Genomic DNA, 19672 nt, shown 5'->3' on the forward strand with positions numbered 1-19672 from the left:
GTGTGTGTGTGTGTGTGTGTGTGTGTGTGTGTGTGTGTGTGTGTGTGTGTGTGTGTGTGTGTGTGTGTGTCGGTGTGTGTGTGTGTCGGTGTGCACAAGTATGTATGAATCAATGTGAAAGAGTGTATGTGATGAAAGTCTGAAAGATTATGGTTAAAGTGTGGAAGATCATAAGTGTGCGTGTACGTGTATCAATGAGTTGTGTGTGTGTATGTGTGTGTGTGTGTTTGTTTATGTGAGAGAGAGTTGTGTGTCTGTGTGTATGTGTGTGTGTGTGTGAGAGAGAGAGAGAATGTGTGTTTGAGTGGGTGTATGATGTGTTTGTGTATGTGGTGAAAGTTAGGGTTAGGGTACGAAGTATGTGCGTTCGTATTGATATGTTGTGTTTGTGTATGTGGTGAAAGTCTGTGGGATTAGTGTTAGAATGCAGAGGACCGTGTGTGCATGTGTATTGATATGTTCTGTGTAACAAGAATGTGTGGGTATGTGTGTGTGTGTGTGGGATTAGGGTTGGAGTGCGGTGGGACTAAGTGAAATGGACACCCTGGCTCATCTTCACTCACCCAGATCTCCTTAGGCTCAAGGTGCCTGCGGGACAGTCAGGAGGCTGTGGCCTGGTTGGCTGATCAAACAGGGGGAAATGGGTGCTGGTTGGCCCATAAATGCGTGTGCTGGATCTAAGATGGATTGTCATTGCTCTGTTGATATGGAGCGTAATGTAATTCAGAAAGTAAAAAAGGATGTCATTGTCATTCTTTGAAACTTTTACTGTAGGCTCCATTCAATTTTTTGGACATACCATTATTTATGGAAAGCCTTACTTTGGGTGAAAGTAAGCACAAGGACCCATCAGTTCTATGAGAAAATGGGAACCGACATTGTTTAATCCTTTAAATATTTTTTGGGATGTTTCTTGATCAGACAGTAATTGATGTTGAGGTAATTTAATTTTTCAGTTTAGAGTACTACATTTTTAAGCATTCTTTGATCACAGTCTCCCTGAAATCATTTTCTAAGTAAATCTATCTATCTATTAACGTTTGACATTGTCATATAGAAAACACATTTTTTTTCTCTTTACCGGCACCCTGTTTAAGTTACCTGACAACCACTGTTATGCAACAAATAGTTTGAAAACTTTTAAGAACCAATAAAACCAGCAAATACAGGTCAGTCCAAAGAAATTGACAGGACCTGTACTGTTGGACCACTGTAGCTCTCAAAGTAAATCTGTAATAAAGGATGCAAGCTAAACCTATGCTTAAACAGAAGTTTGCAACGTTTATTAATAGCAGAGTACTTATGTTGCTATACATTAACCCTTTCCTAAAATGGATAGATAAACGGATGTAGATAAGTGGATGCAAGTCCACTCACAATTGTGACTTTGACAGCAATGCGTGTGTGTTTGTGTATGTGTGTGTGTGTGTGTGTGTGTGTGTGTGTGTGTGTGTGCGTGTGTGTGTGTGTGTGTGTGTGTGTGTGTGTGTGTGTGTGTGTGTGTGTGTGTGTGTGTGAGTGTGTTTGCACAATCAGCTGCAATGGGCATATTTAAAGGCAGATGATTTATTAGGTTTCTGAAAGGAGGAACAGCCCCAGATCAACCCCATGCTGTTGAAGCGTTGAAGGACAGGGCAGAGGATTTCAAAGAGCAAAAGCATTGTGTGTGTGTACATAGGAGTGTTAGCCATAAATGTGTGTGTTTGTGTGTGTGTGTGTGTGTGTGTATGTGTGTGTATGTGTGTGTGTGTGTGTGTGTGTGTGTGTGTGTGTGTGTGTGTGTGTGTGTGTGTGTGTGTGTGTGTGTGTGTGTGTATGTGTGTGTGTGTGTCTGTGTGTGTGTGTTAGTGTGTGTGGTGTAAAATGGTTGCATAGAAATGGAAGTGTTTTGTGTGTTCATGGGTTTGCGATTATTATGGATGAGATTAGATATTATTGTTGAGTGAAGATATGATTTGTTTGTCAGAGAGTGGGCGGTTGGGTGAGGAGGGGCCATTAGATGTCAGACTGTGAGCATACACTGTGAACATACACTGTGTGTATATGTTTTGTGTATGTATCTCTCTCATCTTTTGGTCTTTTGGTCTTACTCACTCATTCACTCACTCACTGTATGTGTAGTTTTTGTGTGTGTATTGTTTGTGTATGTATGTGCATGTATTTTGTGTGTGTGTGTGTGTTAGCCTGGTGACACCAGCCTACGTATTTCTGCCTGAATTGATTTCAAGCTCATACTCAGTCTGGCCCAACCCCATTGACAATCGTCTCCAGAACTCAAAATTTTGCAGGACCAATCAGCGAACAGTTCAGAGCTGTGACGCAAAACTCGCCTTGGAGGAAAAGACACGAAAAGCTATCGGAAAAGTTGTCTCAACTCTCGAGAACATCAGAAAATTAAAAGGAGAACAAGAGTATTTTCTTGTAAGTTTTATGATTGGAAAGGACGTCGTAGCTCTTCTCCCAACTGGCTTTGGGAAGAGTTTAATCTACCGAATGCTTACTAAACGTTGCTGATTGGTTAAGGGAACTCCAATGATTTTAAACCTCAAGATAAGCACCCGCCCATCTCGGAAACCAAAATGCATTGGGTTGGCCCAGACTGAAAGACGGAATGAAATGGAGTCACAGGCTGGTAATGGCCAGGCTATGTGTGTGTGTGTGTGTGTGTGTGTGTGTGTGTGTGTGTGTGTGTGTGTGTGTGTGTGTGTGTGTGTGTGTGTGTGTGTAGCACTGCAGATCATAGAGCATGACTCATTAGTGTGACTCATGCCAGTGGAATGTCCAGCAGCTGTTTGGTGTTACCGTTCTAGCGCTTGGGTAGAAAAGCCGGCACTGCAGAGAATAACTGTGTGTGTGTCCATGTATGCTTGGTATTTCTATCTCTCTTTCAGGATTCTGCCCTGTACTGCCAGTCTGTATACGTATATAATATATATGTATGTGTCATATGTATGGGGGAGAGGCAGTGATGCTATTAATGGGGCTTTTAAATGTTTTGTATATTCCTGAGAAAAGCAGTGTTTGCTGGTATAAGGATGTGATAGAGACCTGTGTGTTGGTATTTGTACATAAGAACTTGAGGGTAGAAACTCAACTAACTGCAGACCGAGAGTCAATCAGCTGAGAGAAATGAGTGGAAAAGCCTTTGCACTTTTACAGTACAAAACAACACACTCGGTGCTTAAAGTTCGTTGTGTTGCACTCAATAACAACAGGTATTTCCTTTCACGTTTGTATAGATGGACTCTCTTAGGTTTTATCTCTGAAACTAAAAAAAAATCCTCTCTGAGTTTGAAGTTTATATTTGACACCATGTCCTTTGTGTCAGTGGAGTGCATGCATGAGGATTTCACACATTGTGGCCATACATGCTTAAACAAATCTTACTCTGTTTTCACAGTGAAGAAACCCACACCTACTACCCCAACAAGTTTATCCAGAGAGATGACACAGAGCGCTTCTACATTCTCAACACTCTATTTAATCTGTCAGGTAACAACTAGTGTGTTGTCATTTTGAAAATATACGCATTCATATTACCCTTTTTAGTATTTTAGTACAATATTACTCATATTACTGTTCTTTTCTTTTTAATGAATAATTACTGTAATTAGCACTGAAATAAGCATGCTGATTGTCGTATATTATAGTACTCATATTATCAAGCATGTTCAGAAAAAACTAAATATCGTGGATGACATGTTTTTCGCACAGCTGAACCCTAATCTGAGCTGCAATGATATTGATGGTTGAATCATGCTTGTGGTATGGAGGATATTTAAGCATTTACAAAAGGATACTATGTTTTCCCACAGAGACATACTTGTATGCGTGCCTTGTGGACTTTTTCACCAGTTGCACACGATACAAAAAGTGAGTAGCCCCTGCTTGTTGGTTTGATGTTGTGATGATCTCTTTGCCATTTTTCCCATAGTGAGTCTCCCAAGGGAACCATTGTACCGCATCTGAAAAGAACATGTTGGCCATTCCTCTGACTACTGATGTGCAGTTGCAGTTCTGCTCATGTGTCCTGAATATACAGTACCTTGCATAAGTATTCACCCCCTTGGATGTTTTACCCTTTTATGGCTTTTATAAATCAGTCATGGTCAATGTAAGTTGGCTTTTTGGACAAAAAAATTCACAAAATAGCTCTCTTTAATGTCAAAGTGAAAATATATTTCTACACAGTCATGTAAATTAAATACAAATATGTAATGAAAATAAGTGATTGCATAAGTATTCACCCCCTTTATCACCCCCTTTATATAGACTGACCTAATTCAACAGAGGTCCAGCCAATTGGTGCTAGAAGTCTCACAATTAGTGATATGGGGATCAGTGTGCAGTAAATGTGTCTCAAGTGATTGTAGTATAACGACACCTGTGTCTGGAAGGTCTATTCACTGGTCAGTATTCAGTAATCAGTATTCCTGGCTACTGTTACAACATGAAGACCACAGATCACCCTAAGAAACTCAGAGAAAAGGTTATTGAAAAGTACAGGTCAGGGGAAGGATACAAAAAAATGTCCAAGGCACTTAACATCCCCTGAAATTCTGTTCAATCCATCATCAAGAAATGGAAGGAATATGGCACATGTGTAAATCTGCCTAGATCAGGCCGTCCTTACAAACTGAGTGACCATGCAAGAAGGAAACTAGTAAGAGAGGCCACCAAGACACCTATGACTACTCTGAAGAAGTTTCAAGCTTCAGCAGCTGGTATGGGAGAGACTCTGCATACCACCACTGTTGCCTTGGTTCTTCACCAATCAAAGCTTCATTGAAGAGAGCCACTGTTGAAAAAATGCTCTACTTTGGTCTCATCAAACCACAGAACCTTCTTCCACTTGACCATGGAGACTTCCACATGCCTTTTGGCAAACTGTAGTCGATCCTTTTTTTCAACAGTGGCTCTCTTCCATAAAGCTTAGATTGGTGAAGAACCAAGGCAACAGTGGTGGTATGCAGAGTTTCTCCAATCTCAACTGCTGAAGCTTGAAACTTCTTCAGAGTAGTCATAGGTCTATTGGTGGCCTATCTTACTAGTCTCCTTCTTGAACGGCCCCTCAGTTTGTGAGGACGGCCTGATCTAGGCAGATTTACACATGTGCCACAATCCATCCATTTCTTGATGATGGATTTAACAGAATTCCAGGGGATGTTTAGTGCCTTGGACATTTTTTTGTATCCTTCCCCTGACTTATACTTTTCAACAACCTTTTCTCTGAGTTGCTTAGAGTGATCTTGGGTCTTAATGGTTTAACAATAGCCAGTAATACTGATTACTGAATACTGACCAGTGAATGGACCTTCCAGACACAGGTGTCGTTATACTACAATCACTTGAGACACATTCACTGCACACTGACCCCCATTACACAAATTGTGAGACTTCTAGCACCAATTGGCTGGACCTCTGTTGAATTAGGTCAGTCTATACAAAGGGGGTGATAAAGGGGGTGAATACTTATGCAAGCACTTATTTTCATTACATATTTGTATTTAATTTACATAACTGTGTAGAAATATATTTTCACTTTGACATTAAAGAGAGCTATTTTGTGAATTTTTTTGTCCAAAAAGCCAACTTATATTGACCATGACTGATTTATAAAAGCCATAAAAGGGTAAAACATCCAAGGGGGTGAATACTTATGCAAGGTACTGTACATGTAGTTTCACAACAAGGGGAGCAGTTTGTTTTCAAAAGGCTCTAGAATTAAGCCCTGAATTTTAATTGAATATACATCTGTTGAAGGATAAAAAGACTTTGGTTATGTCAATTGGTTTTGTATAACTTTAAGAAAAAAAACACACACTTGACAATGTTGATATTGGGGACAAATATTTCAGAATACACCTTTCAACAATTATTTTATTAACAAAACGTTGTTGATATTGTTAGCTTTTGAATACATGTTGATGGAGTTGTTTCATGCAAAGGGTTTGCTGGCATACAAAATCTAGGCCTACTGAATAAAGCATACTTAGTATTCAGTTACAAACTGAACATTATCACATTACAAACTGTTTGCATAGTAAATGTGTCAAGGGGTTATTGTATGACCACTGCAAGGGTAGTAATCATACATAATTTTGTGTGTATATATTTACACACACATTTTCACTGTTGTTTATTCAATATATATTTACTTACTTAAACGTATTAAATACAATTTTACCTCAATGATCTGCAGAAGATATACACATCTTCATATATGGTAGCTTTGTGAACTCTGTGTTGGAGTGGACATCTGAAACAAATGCCGTTTCTCGCTATCAGTTTAAGGTTAAATATTTGTATACAATATTTTTTAGAGTTCATTATTGTTCCTTGTGTTAACATCATCTAAGAAGTACCATTTAAATAAAATGTTTCATCATATATGTGTGTTTTGGAGCATAAGCTCTATGTGTTGAAGTGGCTCATTTGATAGGAAGCTATATATACAGTATATAACATCAGTTGTGATTATGTTCACATCGTATCTGGAAAGTTTGTTGCTAAGTTTGATGCATATCTGAGGAAATTCCTCTGCTAAATGAGTTCAACCAGTTAAACTATTTTACAGATTGATGTCAAATTTACGTCTGATGCAATTTTGGCCTGTATTTCAAATAGTCCAAGTTCCAAGTTTATGAAACTGCCTATACATTGTTCATTTCACTTCATTAAATAAGTACATTGTTAACCATGTTACAAGAGGCTAGATGCAAGAAAACAATATTTTTTAAATCATATAAATATTAATATTCACAAATTAAAAGATGATATAGTTGATGGTGAGAAGAGCAGGCTCAAATGTGATCTTTTCTTCCTTAATTCTATTCCTCTCATCCTTTACTGCCATCTCTCTTTCCCTTTCTTCTCTCTTCCCTCTGTCTTTCTGTCTCTGTCCTGCTTCTCTCCATCCACCCTCTCTCTCTGTCTCCCGTGTCTTCCTCAGATGCACCCAGGGCTTCCAGCATGGAGATCTCTTCATGTCCTTCAGGAGTATGTTTCAGGATGTGAGAGATGCTATGGATCACGTTCATGACACTGTAAGACACACACACACACACACACACACGCATGCACGCACACACATACACATAGACACACACACCTATATACATACACATATATACAGTATGCATGTTACACACACACGCACTCACGCAAGCACACACACATACATATACTTGTGACACATGTCACACATCTGTTTGTATACATAGACACACACACACACACACACACACACACACACACACACACACACACACACACACACACACACACACACACACATACAAACACTTTTGTTGAAACAACACTCATCCTTGGATTAATTGTCTTCATTGTCACTTCTTAGGGCTCACTGAAGGAAAGGACCATAAAGAACTTGGAGAAATATGTGGTGAAAGATGTGAGTAACATGGGCCAGGCCTCACATAGGGCAGCAGTGGGTAATCTGACAGACTCACAGACATGCAAGAATCAGAGAATTCTCAGTCTCAGATTGGCTATCCCTCCAAATGAAGTGTCCTTGAATGAGACTGAACTCCCAGCTACCCCCAATGTTGTGAACTAGCGCCAAGCATTGCAGCCTCTGCTGTGGGCTGATAGATGTGAGGACAGACTTGTAAAGTGCTTTGAGTAAAACTACCTTTACAGTGGATAAATGCTCTGTGAATGCATTTCATTTACTGATTTCCACACACAGAGAATCTACTCTCTGATAAATCTAGCTCCAGGGAACACTAGTCTACAGAAAACAGTGTGTACTCTGCCAGTTCCCAGTAATAGTTTACACTAAATAAAGACCACTAAGTCTCCTTTAAACCCATCTTCAAGCCAAATTTTTTAAGAACATTTAAGGTACCTGCCTAGTCATCGTTCTGGCTACTCCTAAAGTTAATCCCATGGGAGATAAAAGAATGTCTGTGGGACACCTATGAGATCAGGCCTGAGCAATTAAAACATCCTGACACAATCTGATTAGAGGCGCCGTCAGATCGACTCTTTGTCTCATTTCCTCTTCTCATCCCAACTCCTTGTGATCCGCTGTTAGCTCGGCTAATAGCCTGGCAAGAAGTGACAAGAACAGAAAACAGATACACACCGTCTGATTAGTGAGAATAAGGAATTAGACTGAGACACTCCTGGCATCTGCAACCCTGCAATCAACAGCGCAGCAGCATAATGTATTATTATGTCTTATAGCACCTCCCAGGTTATGGCAATTTGAAATCTGCTTTGCCATTAAATTCACATAGCACCATACCACTAATAAAGTATGTTATAGCGTACTGGCTCTGTTATGTGAACTGCATGGTGCTTTGGATGAAAGTGGTGATGATGATGTGTGAATGGGACCTACATGGCTGATGGTTGCTATACCTCTTCTGTCCACTGCAGCCAAGGATCCCATTGCTCTTGAGCCGTGTTAAAGAAGTGGCCAAAGTGTTCCTGGCAACAAACAGCGACTATGGCTACACTGAGGTCAGTATGCTGTTACAGGCACCATCAACACACACACACACACACTCACACACACACACACATGCACACACACACACACACACACACACACACACACACACACACACACAAACACACACACACACACACACACACACACACACACACACACACACACAGCACAGGACTCTTTGCACTATCCACACATGCACAGGAACACTTTTGCACTACTTTCCACTACTTACAGCCCTGTCACATGTAAAGCACATTGTTATATGTATATGTTGGGATTACTACGGGGGACATGCTGGGCTACAAAGTGGCTGCTTATGGCCTAAGGAAGGTCGTAAAAGCTGCAAAGTGCCAATATAAGGACAGAGTGGAAGCCGACTTTACCGCTGGTGACCCCGCTAGTGTGTGGAAGGGCTTGCAAATAATGACAGACTTTAAGAACAAGGCCGGCTCGGTGTGTAGCTCTGACCCCTCCCTTGCTGATGAACTCAACACTTTCTTTGCACGGTTTGAGATGGAGAGTGAAGATCACAACTCAATGGCAGTCATGGCCGACATGTTTGGGAATAACACCAAACCCCCCTTCATAGTAAGTGAGTGATGTGAGGAGGGTGTTCAAAGGGGTAAATTGGATAAAGGCTGCCGGGCCTGACCAGATCCCTGAAAGGGTCCTTAAATCCTGTGCTGACCAACTAGCTCCAGTGTACACCATGATCTTTAATACATCCCTGGCCCAAGCTGTCGTCCCATCTTGCTTTAAAAAGTCTATCATTGTACCGGTGCTCAAAAATAGTAAACCATCACGTTTGAACGATTACCGTCCAGTGGCCCTGACCTCTGCAGTGATGAAATGTTTCGAAAGGCTGGTGAAAAATTACATCTGCACCTCCCTGCCAAACTCGTTCGACCCCCTCCAGTTTGCATACAAAGCAAACAGAAGCAGAGACGATGCCATCTCCAACCTGCTAAACACCACTCTTACTCATCTGGATGGTGGGGGGGGGGGAACTATGTGAGGATGCTGTTCATTGATTACTGTTCAGCTTTCAATACCATAGTCCCCCTCCGCCTGATCGACAAGATGAGGTCGCTGGGGATCAACACCCAAATGTGCAACTGGGTGCTCAGCTTCCTTACTGACCGCCCCCAGGTGGTGAAAGTGGAGGGTGGTGTAACCTTTGGGCCGCTGACCCTCAACATCGGTTCCCCCCAGGGCTGTGTTCTGAGCCCGCTGCTGTACAACATCTACACTTATGACTGCACAGCCTCCGGAAGTTCAACCTCCATCATTAAATTTGCAGACGACACTGTGGTGCTGGGTCTTATCTCTGATAACAACGAGCAGCCCTACCAGAACCAAGTGGCAGACCTGGCACTGTGGTGTCAGTCCAACAATTTGGCCCTAAATATAAAAAAGGTGGTGGACTTCCGGCGGAAGCAGGACAGCGGGTTCACCCCCCTCATCATCAACGGGGAGCCTGTGGAGAGGGTTCCTAGTTTCAAGTACCTGGGTGTGCACATCACTGAAGACCTAACCTGGACCCTCCACACACAACATGTGACAAAGTCATCTAGGCAGCGACTGTACTTCCTCCGGAGGCTGAGGAAATTCAAGGTCTCCCCTTCCATCCTGAAGACCTTCTACTCCTCAGCCGTGGAGAGCGTCCTCACAGGATGCATCTCCGTCTGGTACGGAAGCTGTACCGCTCAAGACCAGGCCAACCTACAGAGGGTGGTGCGCTCAGCTGAGCGGACTATCAGAGCGTCCCTACCCAACGTGAAGGACATCTACCACAAGAGGGTGGAGTCGAGGGCAAAAAACATCAGGAGGGATGACACACACCCCAATGCCAGCCTCTTCACCCTGCTGCCGTCGGGTAGACGCCTACGAAGCCTTAAAGGCACAATATGCAACAATTATGCTTTAGGATTAGGGTTAGGATAAGCAGTTTAACCTTAAAATAACAGCTTAAAAAAAATTGGGGCGCTACAATGACTTTTAATATGGAGAATTGCGTCCGTACCAATGGCATAGCAGGGTCGATAGGCATATAACTGCCTTCTGTAGTTTTGCCTGCCGATGCCCGCCGACCTGACTTTGATTACCTTCTGCCGATCTAGTAAGTAGCTTATTTGCCGTCTTGCTTAGTCTTGTGTTGCACATGATTGATGTTTGACTGTGTAAGGACAGTCGTTGAGTAATTAGTTTGTCATAATGTCAAAGTCAGCACATTTCAAGAGATTTCGTTAGTTTTAGCTGCTAGCATACCTTTAGCGAATACCTATTAATCCTTAATGCACCTTTAACTCAAGGACTGAGAGACTTAAGAGAAGTTTCTATCCACAGGCAGTGAGACACTTGAATTCAAATTTTTAATTCAACACCTTATTTTTAAATTTGATTTTATTTATATTTTTTATTTTATCTATATAAATTAACTAATTTTTTGTATTTTATATTTTTATTTATTTTTGCACAGTGTGGAGCATTGACCCTTTAACATTTCACTTCAATTTATTGTATGTGACAAATAAAAACACTTGAACTTGATGTTATATGTAAACACCCCACCCCCATGTGTACATGTTCTCCCTATGTGTATTGTTTTTTGTATTTATTGTGATTTTTGTATTTATTGTTACCCATGTTTGTTTGTAAGTGTAAGCTACTGGATGACCTTAATTTCCCTCGCGATCAATAAAGTATCCATCTATCTATCTATCTATCTATCTATCTATCAAACACACACACACACACACACACACACACACACACACACACAAACAAACACACACACACACACACACACACACACACACACACACGTGCGCACAAGCACTATACCACACACGCACACAAGTTAAGTGAGGCAGCGGACAAAACCTTGACTTCGCTGAATGCAATCCTGGTAATAAAATGTATGCATTCTTTTTTCTTCCCTCAGGCCATTATGAAGTATTTGTTAGAAGTCCCTCCTGAAAGAAGGGTAAGTTATTCAGGAAGTCACAGGACCAGTCACTTACTTCCATCCACTCATCACTCTTTCAGTCAGAGACGGATGAGATCTCTTTCCTTGATGAATCTCATCTATTTTCTTCTGTCCTTCCAAGTTTTTCCTTTCCTATCCTTTTTTTTCTCTCTCTCTCTCTCTCTCTCTCTCTCTCTCTCTCCCTCCCTCTGCTTCTCCCCTTTCTCTCTTTTCCTCTCTGGTCATCAAGGATATGTCTATGATTTCTTCAGTCTTCGTTTTGTTTTATGTGTCATCTCTAAAGCCCTTCGGGCCCTGCTCTTAGGCCCATCAGTACAAACACTTTATGAGCTGAGAGTTGCACTTTGGGCTTTTGCACTTGCCGATTTGACACCAGAAGCAGTTTCCCTGCTGTCAGTAAATTGTATGATGTGCCAGAATGACCTTGGGTTAAGCATTTCTGTGTCTGCAGAAAACAGTCAAGTCAACCACTGTGCCATGAATACCATGTGTTTGTAGCAGTTCATATAGTATACAGCTGTGATCCAATTTAATTCATTGAAGAAAAAAAAACATTCTCCCCTTGATTTTTAGTTTAACGATATAAGAGCAGTACCAACTATTCCATCTAAATAAAATTAATTATTATTATTATTATTATTATTATTATTATTATTATCTGTCTCCCCTACTCTAGAACAGTGCACCGAAGATAACCTGGCGCAATTTCTTTGACCTGGTTGTTGTGGACACACGGAAACCTGTGTTCTTTGGTGAGGGGACGGTCTTGAGACAGGTGGACACGGTAAGCTGATGTACACTGTTACTTGGCTGTGTTATGCTTCTGTGTGTGGGTTGCCAAAGTGGTAGTAAACCTGTTTTTCTCTCTGCTGGTGTTGTCAGTATACAGGAAAGCTCCGCATCGGGACTTATACTGGAGATCTGCAGCACGGGACGGTCTACTCTGGAGGTAAAAGACTGAAAGCTTCAAAGACTTTGATGCAAATACGACTGATAGAACATATATAATCACTGGTCCATATATCACTTTAGGTAGTTATGTGTCAGTGACCTTACTGTAACACCTGTGCTAAGTCAGGATGTTGAGGTTTTGTGGCTTCCCTTGTAGGACCATAGGAAGTGGCAGCACATGGGTGAGATCAGCTGATTGGTACAGCCATTGGTAGTCTGTCTACCAACCAACAGAGTAGAATCAACATCAGCTAATGTGCATCAGACCAACCTACTTTTCTTTTACAAGCTGCTCTTTGAGAACTAACCTGTTTTCAGGAAAAGAAAGCCTTATTTCATTATTTAAAATGTATTCTGTGATCTCTAAAGGGCAAGAAGATAAGGGATAAATAACAGGTGGAATAATTTCTAATCTTTTCCTCCTTTATATCCATAACGCTTTCTAGGCTCCTCTGACATTGTGTGTGACCTGCTGGACGTGAGGGGCAAACAAATCCTGTACGTGGGAGACCACATCTTCACAGACATCCTCAAGTCCAAGAAACGGCAGGGCTGGAAGACTTTCCTGGTGGTGCCCGACCTTATCAAAGAGCTTCATGTCTGGATGGAAAAGAAATGTAAGTTGGGAACACACACTGGCCATAAGGGGGTGCTATACTCAAGCTAAAGCAGTGTTCGACTGAGCGTAGACTCATACTACATCTTGGACCTGTATTCGGTAGTACTAACAGTACTTATTGTAACAGCCCATTTAGACCCATAACTTGTTATTATTGAGGATGTTACAGATGTCCTGCTTAAATGGGTATCCCAACAGTTACAGTTCTTCTGTGAATCATGAATCTCCATTCACACTGAAAGAGACCAATCGTTAAGATTTTAAAACATTACACAAAATCATTTAATAATGTAGGTACATTTTCTGGTTTTTCTAAACGATTTACTTCAGCAATGTTCTCGTGGGCTGAAAACTTAAAATTTGTGTTTGCCCTTAGTACACATTTACAGGATTTGAGGATAACAGTTGTCTATGAAATCCCACTCATCCACAGTCTCAATCACACAAATCACTTGTTGTCAATTCTTTAATTATTATTTTTTAAATACCATTTTCTTTCCCCGGTAATGAATATGTCAATATACATATAAGATTTTGAAGTGGATGTCATGGATAGATGACCATAAGCCTTGTCTTACCTTTGTGTCTTTGTGTTTCATCTACCCGTTAGATTTGTTTGAGGAGCTGAAGACTCTGGATGTCTACTTGACTGATTTCTACAAGTGAGCAAACAACAAGACAGAATCATAGTCTTTGTCTTAGTATCATAGTCCCAAGCATTGTTTTAGTTTGTTGTACATTTTTTGATCTCTATGGTTAGAAGTCCAATTCATCACGTGTTTTATTCCAAAACACTGAGATAACTAATTGCAATCTGAGACAATTGTGTTCAGTTTTCAATATTCAATATATTTCTCTGAGTATTTATCTTTAAAAAACAAACAAACAAACAAAAAAAAAACACAAGTGATACCACCTGTCCACCTGTGACAAGGGAGTTCAAGTCTGAACATAGTTGGTGGCTTCTTTAAGGTGGATTCTCATCTTGATTTATTGTTGAGTCTGAATTATTATCCATAAGTGTAACACCACCCTTCTCTGTCTCTGCAGACATTTGGACAGCGGTAGTCAAGAGCGTCCAAACATCAGTGCCATCCAGAACAAGATGAAGGTGAGCTCTGTCTCCCTGTAGGCTCTGGGATTGATTGCTCAGGCCTGATGCACCAGAGCCTATAGACACATTCAATCAATTGGGAGAGGAAACAAATGCAAGTTGAACCCAGGCTGCCTGTATAGCCTATCAGTGTTTGTGTGTCAATGCTGGCACATCTATTCACATGACCGTCATTTGTTGAGTTTCATACATTAACTGGTTTGTTAAGTGTGTTTATATGCGTGTGTCTGTTGAGACCATGTGGAACAGTGTCCATGCATCATATTTGTTTGTGAGAGGTGCAGACAGAGAGAGAGATAAAGAGAGAGGTGTGTGTTAACTCGTGTCTTCTTTGTAGAAAGTGACGTACGGTATGGACATGTGCTACGGTAAGATGGGCAGCCTGCTGCGCTTTGGCTCTGCCAAGACCCTGTTTGCCAGCCAGCTGCTGCGGTATGCCGACCTGTATGCCTCCACCTGCCTCAACCTGCTCAACTACCCCTCCAGCTTCGCCTTCAGGGCCCCACTCGTCATGGTCAGTCCCCCAAACAAGCATGCACACACACACACATACACATATACAAATATACACACACACACATACACACACACATACACATACACACACACACACACACACACACAAACTCTCTCACTCTCAAATACGCTCTTTCTACTCTCTCTCTCTCAGTGTCTTTTGTTAAGAGTGGGAACATTGTGTGTTCAAAAGACTAGTTTTCATTCATATCAGCTTGGTTTAGTGTTCTCACAGCTCAAGCATTGGTATTGCCTTCGTAGGGACCACACTTGACAAAACATTCACATTCTCTGCAATGTCTGTTTTACTCAAACAAACTTTACTGTGTTTTACAGGTTTCACAAAAAGTTGTCAATAATTATGTATTACATTGTAGCAAGTGTTAAAATACCAAATGATACGTACATAAGAATAGGTGTTATTCCAGGTTTCAGATGCACATTGATAAAATGTTCATCTTGTCTGTGGTATATTTAACTAATTTATGACTGTGAAAGTCTTGCACAGTCATAGTAGGACTTTTAAATCGAGGTGATGCTTATCAGTGGCCCAGTAGGCTTAGAGCATAATTGGAGCAAGCTGCAACAAATCAAGACTGATGCTGAATGTCTCCATGGCTTGGCTTGGTGGCGTCCCCTCCACCCATGCACACTTGTATGGGATGCCCTCTCCTGATTTAGCTAGTGAGATTCCCTCCAACTCTGAGACGTACCGAGTCTATGAAGGCGGTAAAACCAGCCACGGCGCCAGCATTCATGGTGGCGAGTTATTATCAAAGGCAGACAGGACAACGTTTGTTGAACAGATGTTTAGAGCTAAAATGACAACAGTCAACACGATTGGTGGCGATGCTGTAGACTTGCCAGGAGACTATATCTCACTTCCGTACAACAAATAGTGGATGTGAAATGTTTTGATGATCAAAATCTCTGAACATAAATGATCTTGTCGGCAGATGCCGCATGAGTCTGCAGTGGACCACCTCATCAAAGATCACTCCTCCTTAGAACACTCACTGCCCATTCACGAGCTCAAGACGGGGGACATCAAGGTAGGACATGCATCTTTATACACTACCAGTGTGTTTCTAACCTGAGGACAGAAACTGGGCTACATTTGACTGCTTTTCTACGCATTTGTACTTGATGAAATATTACATTAAATATAATGTGTGCATTTAAGCTTAGAATATTGATGTATTGATTGATTCACTTTTTTCTCTCTATAGAAAACCCACGTGGAGAATCCTACGGCATTAGATGAGACATGAGGATGTGTGTGTGTTTGTGTGTGTGAGTGTGTGTGTGTGTGTGTGTGTGTGTGCATGAAGGGAGGAAGAAAGGAGAGCAGGTGACTGTTTGTTAATAAGAGATTTTTCTTTACATCCAAGGGCTCAGAGATGATGACCACTATTGCATGTGTTGGACGCTTGGTTGTGTTAGTAACATACTAACCCCAGCTGTGGTAGTCTTGATGTGATTAGGTCTCAGACTGTATTTTTTACAATAGTTGTTACTTGCTAATAGTGTAGGAAATGACTTGTATTCTGGAGTGTTTTTAATAGTGTGATTTAATTTATGTTATTTAACAATAGGTTTGTTTGGAATATGTGTTTTTTTGATAGAGTTCTTATGAATGGCTTGTGACTACGTTTAAGGTGAAACACATTTATTGAAAATTCAACATTCTTTTTTTTTAAATCGCCCCCCAGCATATGCAGTCAAAAGTTCAGCAAGGCACACCTTTGCATACCTGCCAGGCAGAGCAGTTAGAGCAGTTAAAGTAATGTGCACATGGTTTCCACACTCCCACCACTAAAAAGTCTATAACAGGCCAATGCTATATTTTCAAACTTTCATTTTTAAATTAACTTTGTCATCCATGACAATGCAGTGCTGAGCATCCATGTAAAAGTTGGTTAATTTGTCCACCCCTTTTTCACCATTTATGTAGTGTTACCAATAAAATAAGACCAAAGCGATTTTTTTTTAATATTATGAAGATAAATTGTTAAACCAACTTTCATATTTGGTTCAGTCTTGTGTAATGCCAATCACCTTCTGAGACACGTTTTGTGCACGGTCAAGTGAGTTTTTGGCTCTTTTCTTTCGATTTGATGCTTCTTTTTATGAAGACGTTCATGCATTCATTTTAAATATATTTTAAAATGGTAGAATTATGATGGTTTGACTTGATAGTCCCTAAACGATCACAATGCTAACCCGACAAAAACACGCAGTGCCTTGCCCATAGTGCCTGCATCAAGCATTCCTCTCCTCACCTCCGAATGCTCCCGTATACGAACGAACATATTTTTCCCGCTAGATGGCGATAGAAACATATATAGCCTACCCTAAAGATCATTTCAACGTGCGAATGAAGGTTTTTTTTAATGTTTTAATTAGAATCAATGAGCAAGTGTCATACTTGTGTGCCTATATCGTCCACATCAGAGAATGTTATTTCTAAAGTAGGCTACGCTGTTGTTGAATATAGACAATGTGAATGTATATATTTACAATTTATGAAATAAATGCCTTAATATATCTTGTACAAGGCTGTGGTTATTCAAAGTTATTGCAGATGAAACAGAGAAAGCCCTAAACATCTCCATTCGCGAAATACACTGTCACAAGTTATTTGTGATTTGATTATTGCCTATTTGTTCACACGTTATTTGAATCGTGTATTGCCTTTTCAGGATATAGCCCATGTCTGTTGGTTATTTGCACATGTTCTAGGTACACATCTAAATCCTCTCAATTCAGTTCTGTATCAATAAATCAGAAGTATGGCTACAGAATCCTAACGGGTAAAATTGATCTTTCACCACCAGAAGCGGCTCTGAACCCGTTGTGACGCACTTCTATTTCTTACATAGGCTACATGCTTCCTTTACCAATCCTGTTTATTACAGGGACCCATAGCCAATACATGAAGCCTTCCTGTTGTCTTTCAGTTGAAGCGTCAAACCCCTACAGAAATCGCATTTTCTAACGACCGTAGGCTATTCCCACCATAGATTGGTTTGATAATTGAACATGGCCACCTTATAGCCTATTTATGGTAACAACGTGATAAGGTTTATTATTAGTTAAGGAAAAGTAAGAAAAAAATTGGCTACAGGTTACTTGTCATTGTATTTAACTCGGGCTATGCTAACAAGCGAATGGGAACAATTGGCCCAAGCAATGCTGTCAGTTTTAGGCTACACGTTTAACACCTGTTATTTCAAAAAAGGCGAAATATAAATGTTAGCTAATAAGTGGCCTGCGTGTATCATTTTAAAGCAAATCTTTCGTGTGTATAGGAAACGACCAATAGGGACGTACAGCTCTCATAAAGGTACAAACAATTTGCCCATATATTTGTGTACAAGTGGTAATGTTGAAAATATCTTTTGTCCCTTTAAGAGAAAAGTATATTTCTCATTAGCTTTTTTGTTTGTTTTTAAGGAGAGGTTATTGGTATTCTGGTATATACATTATATATATATATATATTTCACAGCACAATTGAATAGTATTTCCTTTACACTTTTTATTTAAAGGCACTCGTATGACATTCATCAATGACTGGTCCTCAAACACTGACCACCATATTTACTTTCCCCACACAAATGTAGGCTAATAGACACGACCTATACAGTAATTCAGTACCAATGTTTTAGTAATAAGTATTAAGCAACAACTAAAACCATTACATTTTGTGGAATGTCAGTGACCGAAAAAGGGGATGTTTCAAACCTCAAGATGACATATCACATCAAACACTTTCCATATGCAATGTATAAACTGAACCAGCACATCACATCACATCACATCACATCACATGACATCAAAGCAGGAACACTTGGTCAGCAGATAGCACTTTGTCTGACTGTGGGAGCTCACAGTTCCAGTTTGAACGTCCTGACTGAAGGACGCTGGTGTGGTATCTCTGCTTTTCACTGCCTCTGTCTGTGCGTGTTTGTTGTAGAACGCCTGTGGTGCTATCTGTACTGCTCGTGTGTGTGTGCCGTAGAACGCCTGTGTGCAATCTGTACTGCTGGGTGATGGGGCACACAGTCTCTCATTCCACGCATTCCACAACTTTTCAGGAACCATTACAGGCGAGCCTCAACAAGTTGCATTCTTTGTTCAAGTGGCTTCTGCTTTCCCAGTGTGTGTGTGTGTGTGTGTACTGCCCTGTCTTTCACACACACACACACACACACACAAACGGTCAGATAGCACCAGCTTCTGATTTAACCCAGGAGCAACACATTTGACTGCCTGCCTCTGGTGGGTTGATGAAATTACACAGTCCCTGAGTTTGGGGGGGGGGGGGGGGGGGGGTTAGGTACCCAGGACTGGGGCTTCTTTCTCCAAGATCACCGCAGCTTCAAGGACAAGCAGGACAGGGAAGTGTAGAATTAAAAGGGGAGTAATGGCTAAACCCGCTGTCACGTGGCCTGCAGGCATGCGTTTCAGCAGCTCAATGCAGAAGACACACAGATCAATACAACCTGGCCTGGCTACTGCTGCTGGTGGTGTTTGGTTTATAAACTGGCTGCATGGCAGTGGAGCTACATCCAACACCCCCTTGTCTATAAAAAATCAATCCGATATGAACCTTTTATTTTTTTTAACCCCCACAAAAATTCCTCTTACACTCTTTATGGCGTCATAGAGGGACTTCACCGTTCAACAGTAGTGTGGGTTATCTCTGAACGGTGTGGTTATTGGGCAATCCCTTCATCTCTGGTCCCGACCACCCCCCCCACCACCACCACCCCACCCCACCCCACCCAGCCTGGCTGAGTTCTGTAACTGGACTGGCCTCCCTGCATTCCAGCGAGCAGTCTCTCCCTTCCCCCACTCGACCTGCCACCATACATACCCCTTCCCACCCACCTTTATGGCGGAGCGTTCTCCTTTTTTGAAGCTTTTGCTTCTCTGTATACCTTCTTTAAACTGAGTGATATGGGATTCTTCAACTAACACATGCCATACTGATGAC

General features: G+C 41.2%; 1 protein-coding gene across 1 annotated transcript in view; it reads left to right on the forward strand.

Annotated features, from left to right (window-relative positions):
* Window positions 1-16023, forward strand: part of nt5c2l1 (5'-nucleotidase, cytosolic II, like 1) — a 25523-nt gene extending 9500 nt beyond the window's left edge. Inside the window, exons 5-18 of the mRNA XM_080847929.1 lie at window positions 3401-3492; window positions 3816-3873; window positions 6953-7046; window positions 7361-7414; window positions 8407-8490; window positions 11427-11468; window positions 12148-12255; window positions 12354-12420; window positions 12869-13039; window positions 13652-13703; window positions 14092-14152; window positions 14493-14669; window positions 15628-15723; window positions 15901-16023. Of these exons, the coding sequence (XP_080704055.1) occupies window positions 3401-3492; window positions 3816-3873; window positions 6953-7046; window positions 7361-7414; window positions 8407-8490; window positions 11427-11468; window positions 12148-12255; window positions 12354-12420; window positions 12869-13039; window positions 13652-13703; window positions 14092-14152; window positions 14493-14669; window positions 15628-15723; window positions 15901-15942 (1198 nt within the window). The 3' untranslated portion in view covers window positions 15943-16023. The remainder of the gene's footprint in view (window positions 1-3400; window positions 3493-3815; window positions 3874-6952; window positions 7047-7360; window positions 7415-8406; window positions 8491-11426; window positions 11469-12147; window positions 12256-12353; window positions 12421-12868; window positions 13040-13651; window positions 13704-14091; window positions 14153-14492; window positions 14670-15627; window positions 15724-15900) is intronic.
* The last annotated feature ends 3649 nt before the right edge of the window (window positions 16024-19672 follow it).

The sequence above is a fragment of the Sprattus sprattus genome (genome assembly GCF_963457725.1).
Source record: "Sprattus sprattus genome assembly, chromosome: 11".
Lineage (NCBI taxonomy): Eukaryota > Metazoa > Chordata > Actinopteri > Clupeiformes > Clupeidae > Sprattus > Sprattus sprattus.